General features: G+C 32.9%; 2 protein-coding genes across 2 annotated transcripts; one reads left to right on the top strand and one right to left on the bottom strand.

The window, feature by feature from the left end:
- Nucleotides 1-744: 744 nt before the first annotated feature.
- Nucleotides 745-4,149, top strand: LOTGIDRAFT_116115 (hypothetical protein; the record flags this gene model as incomplete). Its single annotated transcript, XM_009054901.1, has 5 exons — nucleotides 745-892; nucleotides 1,297-1,379; nucleotides 1,916-2,131; nucleotides 3,505-3,615; nucleotides 3,964-4,149. The coding sequence occupies 5 exons, from the start codon at nucleotides 745-747 to the stop codon at nucleotides 4,147-4,149; spliced, it is 744 nt and encodes a 247-aa protein (XP_009053149.1).
- Nucleotides 4,150-5,887: 1,738 nt separating this feature from the next.
- LOTGIDRAFT_231816 (hypothetical protein) lies at nucleotides 5,888-8,046 on the bottom strand. Its single transcript, XM_009054902.1, has 3 exons — nucleotides 7,867-8,046; nucleotides 7,306-7,585; nucleotides 5,888-6,302 (listed from the first exon to the last, which is right to left on the bottom strand). Exons 1-3 carry the CDS (start codon nucleotides 7,951-7,953, stop codon nucleotides 6,181-6,183), a joined length of 489 nt encoding a protein of 162 aa, XP_009053150.1. The 5' UTR covers nucleotides 7,954-8,046; the 3' UTR covers nucleotides 5,888-6,180.
- Between the last annotated feature and the right edge of the window lie 501 nt (nucleotides 8,047-8,547).

Here is an 8,547-nt window from a genome sequence, read left to right on the forward strand (position 1 = left end):
TTAAGGTCTCGATTAGGGAGTTGATTACTTAATTCTGAGTATTGAATATAAACTTGACAGATTAAATTTCGACGGTGAGCTGTGATCACTATTACTAATTGACTTAGCTAAAAAAAAAATTACGAGGCTAAAGTTTGATTGTTCAAAAATGGCGTATCTGTCCCTTTAAGAACTTACAATTTTTTAAATCTGTTCAACGCAAAGATATGCTTAGGCTATCAGTTCCACATGAAGCTGACATTTCAGTTCACGAGAAAATAATCATTTAAATTTGATTTGTAGAGGTGCAACGGTTAATTATTGTGCACCTGCACCCTGTCAATGTTAAAGATATATGGTCTTCAATTTTTTGACTTGACAATACATTGACTATATTATTAAATTTCACGATCTTTAGTCAAGGTGAATTGGTCACAAATTAGTTCAATAGTTGGCTACAAAGTAAATTGATCCGACACGGTGTCTTGACCTAGAGTTCAATAATCTAATTGGAGATTATAATATTATTTCGTTTATTCTGAATCATTATAATGTCGTTGTCCATGTTGATATTGACACTCTCTATACTACTTGGTTTAACATAGCTCCGATAACATCAATTTGCACCATTCTATCAATGTTTGATGACGTCACTATCGCAAATTATGCTTTATCACGTAAAGGCTCTTTGCAGTTATTGATGTCATCGAACACTTCGGTTTTAACGGAATTGCAGGAACCACAGACGTTTGATTAAGTGTTGGAATGGTGCAAATTAATGCCATCATTGTCCCCGATACATACAAAAAATTAAGACAACCTTTTTACAATCCCATTAAGGTCGTAACAGAATATCAAAGAGCTGTAATATTTCGATTGGGCAGAATTGTTTCTGGACGCGCTAAAGGACCAGGTATAGTACATGTTTATACTTTTATCGAATACACATATATTGGCAAAATTTTCTTTTAAAAAGAAAACGTGACGGCAATAGAACCTTGGCATTTTAATAGAGGGTTAAACGTTTAAAGTAAATCAAATTTCATGGGAAATTACTGTAGCCATTCGGAAAGGGAAAGAGGCCCTGTCGATACAACCAAATGTAAAGCTCACAGATTCTGTGTTGGTCTATTCGTTTTTGGAAGTACATGACTATATGGAATCATCTTCACAGTGTCAAGCTATTACAAGCTTCGTACTTATACCTTGACTGCAACAGTAACCTTTCTTGAATCATGGAAGCAATGATATCTGTAAGTTGTGAAAATACCACGATTTTGTTAAGGTATGTTCTAAAATTGCAATGATTTTCTCTAGGTCTGTTCTTTGTGTTTCCATGTGTGGATGAAATTAAGATTGTGGATTTAAGAACAGTTTCATTTGATGTTCCACCACAGGAGGTTAGGTTTTATCTAAAAAAAAATTCTTGGACAGCGATATCTTGAAACCATAGTCAATTGTGACTTGTACAAACGTACGAAAGAAGTTGGGAATTTTTACAGATTTTAACGAAATTTAAAGAACGTTAATGAAATTATATATTATCACTAGAGGAAAATCTTATCTTAAATAAATCATTTATTTAATATGAGTTAAAATTCTTTGAAAATCATGATTTTTTCATCTCGAAAACACAGAAACTGATTGAAGAAAAGCTCTAAGAAAACCAAGTGTTCGATGACGTCATTTATCGCAAAGGTCCTTTTGTGAACCACAGACGTCTACAAGAAAATTGGAATGGTGCAAATGGATGCTATTAGTGTCCCTGATACACATAAAAATTGTTGAAATCTTCTCAACAATTCCCCTGTGGTCTTGTATACACCGATATTCAAAATGATTTGGGCCAATCTCCTTAAGTTTTTATGCGATGTTCGTAAAACTTGGTACGTAATGATGAAGCTCTAATGTTTTATCAGGTCACCTGTCGTTTCAGATTCTAACCAGAGATTCAGTAACTGTAGCAGTAGATGCTGTGGTTTATTACAGAGTAGCCAATCCTACCATTTCTATAACCAACATTGAGGATGCTAGTATTTCGACAAGACTTCTTGCAGCATCCACTCTAAGAAATGTTTTAGGAACAAAGAATTTAGCAGAGATTCTATCAGAAAGAGAGTCCATAAGTCATATGATGCTTGTAGGTAGCTCGGTATAACATAATTAAAGATGGGATTCCTTTTTAGTGTCGAATTAAGCAAGCTATTTGATTAATTGATACTTCTAATGAAATATCATGTGTTTGTAATATCATTACGTTCTTTTAAGGCATTTAATTAAGATTTTTAACCAACCCTAAATGTCCATGTATGTACAGTCTAGATAAACAAATTATGGATATGTGAGACTAAATATTTTTGCAAGTCATTAGAACATCTCTACTTTCTATTCATACAAGTACATGTATTAGCATTTTCATTTTCATAAAAGAAGATAAGGGAACCCATCTTTACAGGATAACTTCATTATCTAACCACAGGGCTGAATGAAAGTGTTTCGTATACTCATTAATCCACTGCTGCTCTCTTCGACGGGAGTTAGACGCTTGGTCGCTAACCTATAGGTCCAGGGTTCAATTCCGACGTATGTCGAGATAATACCTTCAGATTTTTCAACCCAGTTTCCCCTGTCAGGTATATAAGAGGGGCTGACATGGAAAAAGCGTCTAGTCGCTCGGATGGGACAATAAACCGTGCTGAAGGCTGTGCACGTTAAAGATCCTTCGACAGTTGGAAATCGCTTATGCTGCTGTCCTGGCAAAATTTCCCTTCGACATGAGATAGTATGACTGTAGATGGTTGATGGAATTAAGTCAAATTCTGCAAGAGACATTTCATAAAANGGGGGGGGGGGGGGGGGGGGTGCATATATTGCCGTCAGTCCGTCCACAATTGCTCGTTAACACTCTACAAGACTCAATTCTTAACTGATTTAGACGAAACTTGTTATGGTTGTTTGTAATCATCCAAGGATGATCCCTGTCAAAAATCAGAAAAATCAAAAATATTTAGTCACAGTTACAAGAAAACGCGTTCAATTTACTCCAGAAGGCCCAATTCTTTACAGATGTTGATGAAACTGGGTAATATTCAGTATCGCCTCAAAAAGTTCAAAAGAAATGTATGACTGAAGGTTGAATATTTCATACTGGTAATTGTAACTGTACTGCCAAATATTTTTATTTAAAATCAAAGCTGCCAGTGGGCGTATATTACCTTGCCTGGCAAGTTATCTTATGTATTGTCGTCTCAAACGCAAATTTGCATAAAAGCTTCAATAAGCACACATCACATTGAAATTTGTTTTTATTCTGGGAAGGAAGTTTGTGTCTTTTCAATGTGAAGTTATTTTGTGTACTTGTATCGTCACCCCGTCCGTCTTGTGAACGTGAAAGAGGCTCCAGTTTTGAACCGTTTTAGGATGCAAATCATGAATATTGGTGTTTTCCTAGTTAACTTTTTTTATTCAAAGGATTTATATAACGTTTTTAGAAAACCACCACTCATTTAATATATACCACTATAGTTAGTACAAAGTAGATTTTCTATTTATTTCAGTAAGGATGTAAGATTGCCTCATCAGTTACAGAGAGCTATGGCTGCTGAAGCAGAGGCTGCCAGAGAGGCCCGAGCTAAGGTAAGAACTTGATTTCAAGAAGTCTTGATGTCGCATTTAAAAAAAAAACAGGCAATAACAAGCCAGTTTAATTACTTGACTTGGTGTGACGCCAATCAGTGTATGCTTACTCTTCTAGAAAACTGATACATCATTTTAATAGAAAAAATTAATCAGTTTGGTAAGATAGTTCGCCAAAATGTTGTTTGGGGTTTCGGTTTGCGGTTTGGATGTTAGTACTTGGTTTATTTATTGAGTCATGTGTACATTGTTCCTAGTCAAGTTGGATTTTATCCTTCTTTAAATAAAGAAGATTGCATTTAAAGAGCACGTATAATATTATTTACAAGAGAAATTTATTCATTGCAGATCATTGCTGCTGAGGGAGAACAAAAAGCATCCAAAGCTTTAAAAGAAGCTGCAGACATCATGGTGGACTCACCAGCTGCTTTACAATTGAGATACCTCCAAACCCTCAACACCATCTCTGCTGAAAAAAACTCTACCATTATCTTCCCTTTACCAATAGATTTACTCAGTGGATTAATGCATTAACAATGTTAGTATGAATAATATTTATTGTTACACAAACAAATTGGTGAGAATTCAATCTGGGACAGGTTCGCCATTTTCGGAGGTTGATTTGGGCCATGGATGTATGTAAATAGTCTTCAAAAGTACAAGAAATGTACGGAAATCTTTTCTCTATATGTCTCGAGAAATGACGAGTCGTCATTTTTAACATTCAAATGCGGATAATTCTTGACACATAAGATTTGAAGGATCAAATTTCGACGATTGGGGTCATACACTATTACTGATTAATTTAGCTAAGAAAAATCTAAGGTACGATTGGTCAAACGAATGTCGAATCTGTCCCTTTAACAATGATTAATATAAGGGTAGACTTATCAATGGCCAGTATCTCTAAAACACTTTGACAAATCATTCTCAAATTTTGTTTTAGTATTAATTATATGCCATGCATTATTCTTGACATTTTAATTTAATTTCAGATTGTAAATAAACTGTTATATTTTATATTAAAGCTGACACGATCATTCTCAGAGGGGGTACCCTGCTCCAGAATGACGCTCTCTGTTACTTTAAATTCTCAATTCTGTTTTAAATATTACGTATTCTGTATTTAATATTATATATTCTGTATTTAATATTATGTATTCTGTATGTAATATTATTATCCTGTATTTAATATTATATATTCTGTATTTAATACTATATATTCTGTATTTAATGTTATATATTCTGGTTATAATATATGTATTATTATGTATTCTGTATTTGATATTATGTATTCTGTATTTTAATGTTATATATTCTGTTTTTAATATTAAGCATTATGTATTTAATGTTATATATTCTGGTTTTAACACATGTATTATTATGTATTCTGTATTTAATATGTATTATTATGTATTCTGTATTTAATATTATGTATTTAATGTTATATATTCTGGTTTTAACATATGTATTATTATGTATTCTGTATTTAATATTATGTATTTAATGTTATATATTCTGGTTTTAACATATGTATTATTATGTATTCTGTATTTAATATTATGTATTTAATGTTATATATTCTGGTTTTAACATATGTATTATTATGTATTCTGTATTTAATATTATGTATTTAATGTTATATATTCTAGTTTTAACATATGTATTCTGATGTTGATGATTAAACTATATCAATGTATGATTTTATTTAATGGTTTTAGTGTATTTGGTAATTACAACAATTGTATCTCAACTGAACTGAACACAATAAAATCTTGGTGACCAAACCAAATTGAAGCATCAAATCTCATACTCTCTACAATGTCGAATCGAGTTTTGTCAAACATTTTCATACTAGTGTGCGTGTAAGATTGTCTTTGGGTTGATGAAATACCAACCACTCTTAAATATAATTTAGCAGAGGGGATGTTGCAGTTTTAAAAGTGGGAAAATTTGATTCAAGATACAATTCTTGACAATTAGGCATTCAATTGGGTGATTGATGGCTTTATATTTCATTAGAGAGTTGTCATTGAATTTTGCACATGACTATCATTGAAAGCCATGTAATGGCTAACCTATACTTGATGTCCGATAGAGGATATTGACCATCAGTCATTTTAGCAGGCCTGTCGGTCATATCCGGCATATAAAGCCCTGGTTTGGAGTTTGTTAACACTCTAAATGCCATAATTCTCGAAGGATTTAGAAATTGTTAATCATCAATCAAAGATGGAACAGTCTTGAAAAAAAAATCAAAAATATTTTATATGAGTTAATGAGTTATTATGAGCCCTTGATCTTGAAAATACATTCAATTTGGAGCGCTCTAAAGGCTTTTATTTTTGTGCTATCTTTATAAAAAGAAATCTCAACAAAATACATACAAGTGCATTTTTTATCATCTTTCTCAAAGCTATCCATTTCTATATAGTTGTTCAATGCTGAGAAACTCATCACATTGGTACTGAACAAATGAAGAGTGATTTTGAAAATGTCTTATTTCTGAAGTTCAAAGAGAACATTCACAACCAGTTTAGTTTTATTATCCCACTGTTAACAATCCTATTCAGGATCATCAACCTCTATCACAGGAAGTCTGCGAGATGATGGTTTAGGAAGTGAAAAATGGTCATTACTGATTTGAAGATAAGAGGAATCTTCTTTCTCCTCTGGTTGAATTAGGGCTGAAAGAGAGAATTAAATTTTTAATCAAACCAAAATTGCAATGCAAACAAGTTAACTTCCTTAGGTGAATGTAGAAGAGATCGGGCCCTAAGTCCACAAAACATTTCTTGTGCTCAGCAGTTTTTATAATGTCACTGGTATCAAGAAAGTTAGAACTTGAAGATTAATATGATAATGCTAGAAACATTGTGTCCTTAGGAATAGACTGATATATTATTTTTTCTTTGATACAATTAGTTATACACCTGTAATAGCTGCTGTGAGTTGAGTAAAATTTCAGTAAAGTTTAAAGAAGGTTTTTTGGCTCTGGTGCCAGGGTTTGGAATGCTCACTCAAATAAAAATACATGACTTGTGTTTATATTTCATGATAACCATACCTGTTTATCTGTACTCTATGAATTAGAGTATAAAAGACTACATTATGAAAGTGTCGTCAACTGATCACTGCTTGATATTCTCTGCTCTATGTGCATTAATATCTAAAAAGCTATTATTGAGGATACTATTATATGTAAAATAGTTATCTTATACAAGACACAATAGTAATTAGACTTTTGAGAACTGGAGTGATGGTCACTGTAGCCCAAACTCAAAGGGAAAATATTATTAAATAAAATGTAGAAAGTATAGAAATATTTTGGCATACTTAAAATATAAACTTCATTTTGAATATCTTCTACAACTGAAGCTTGATTTATTTTTCATTTTTTGATTTCAGAATCAGTTATAAAAATTTAAAGTGAGATAAGGCTCAGTATCAATGTGTCATTATAGTTAGCTATATCAATGTTATCTGTTGGTTTAAAGGAAGGCAGATTTCTAAAATGTGAATAAAAATAATTTTGGAACACCTTTTACTTTTTGGTGTTTTCGAACAAATTATAGAATGTTTTAGAATTTGATTGATTGCATTCCTGTCTTCTGGATTGATTTAGTGAATAGTTTAGGCAATGAAACTCTGAATAGTATATAGTTGAGGAATGAGGAAAACTAGACTTACAAATATAGGAATTTTTCCTCCTTTCGAATTCTGTGTTTAACATTTCCAGTAAAAATAATTGAGTCCTTTCTTGTAATAATGATTCACACAGCTTGTCGTAAGCTTTTGGTCCATTTTTTAAGATTGTGTCTAAAAATAAACTAGCTCGTTTTTTACGTGTTGTCAGATGTCTTATTTCCTCAATATCCTCCTCAGATAACAAACATTTTGATCGTAAATAATCCACATGTCTGTCAGGATTTAAACTCACTAGAAGCTCAGACCTTTTCTCTTGGATAATCTTTAAAAAAAATATACATTTTAAATTCTATTTAGTCTCATCTGTATCACAATCATAATAACAAGACTACAGCAAATTAATTTAATAATCCCATTCCCATCCCATCTTATTGTAAATAATAAACCATACACCAGACATTCATTCTACAAGGTGTAACTTCAAACAGTTCTCTCCAGTAGCGGGTCAAATCAGTCACAACTAAATGAGTGGACCTGTGAAACATATGTTCTCCTACATTCTGAGACCTCCTGGAAGATTTTTGGAAGAAAAGAAATTCTTACCTCGTTTTTGATAGCAGCTAAAATTCTTTCATTGGACACTTGTACATTATAGTCAATGGGTGAACCCCTAGCCTTTAGTTCTGCCATTTTCAACTGACAAGGAAAAGTACTAGTGAACAGATCTTCCTACTAGAGTGGTTACATCCGGATAAAAATTATAACTCTGTTGTCATAAATACCTTTATCCTTATTTCAAAATATAATTTACATCCTGGTTTGAATCATAAATGGAGTTTTCTCCCTTGAATTGTTAGTACTCTTAAAGGTTAACATGAACCATTTCTATTACTTGACTTGTGATATCAGCCTCCGCTGGAAGCGATCTACCTACCTACCCGATAAGGAAGGTAGAGAGAGGGAGAGGAAGGGGAACAGGTTAGAGGGAAGTGGAGGATGGGTGAGTTCGGTAGAGAGAGAGAGGTGAGGGAGAGGGGAGTGTAGGAGAGAGAGGATAGTGGAAGATAGAGAGGGGAGTGTAGGGGGAGAGAAGGAGAGGCGTGTAGGTGGAGAGAGAGGGCAGTGTAGGAGAAAGATTTGAGACTTGCATTCACCTTTCTACACTGACCATTCAATTAACCTTTTATTAGAGAACAGAAGCCAAGGTTTTTAAAATATTATGTTGGTTTTTGCATCAGAATCTGATTGCCAAATTTAAAGAATACACTCCTCACATATTTAAAG

Source organism: Lottia gigantea (assembly GCF_000327385.1).
Source record: "Lottia gigantea unplaced genomic scaffold LOTGIsca_23, whole genome shotgun sequence".
Taxonomy (NCBI): Eukaryota; Metazoa; Mollusca; class Gastropoda; family Lottiidae; genus Lottia; species Lottia gigantea.

Excerpts from the sequence above, each read along its gene's own strand:
- LOTGIDRAFT_231816 (XM_009054902.1), bottom strand. The coding sequence starts at position 7,953 with ATGGCAGAACTAAAGGCTAGGGGTTCACCCATTGACTATAATGTACAA. Across the intron at positions 7,586-7,866 it reads TAGCTGCTATCAAAAACGAG|ATTATCCAAGAGAAAAGGTC; the intron begins GTAAGAATTTCT and ends TTTTTTTTAAAG. Across the intron at positions 6,303-7,305 it reads GAGGAAAAATTCCTATATTT|CCCTAATTCAACCAGAGGAG; the intron begins GTAAGTCTAGTT and ends TCTCTCTTTCAG.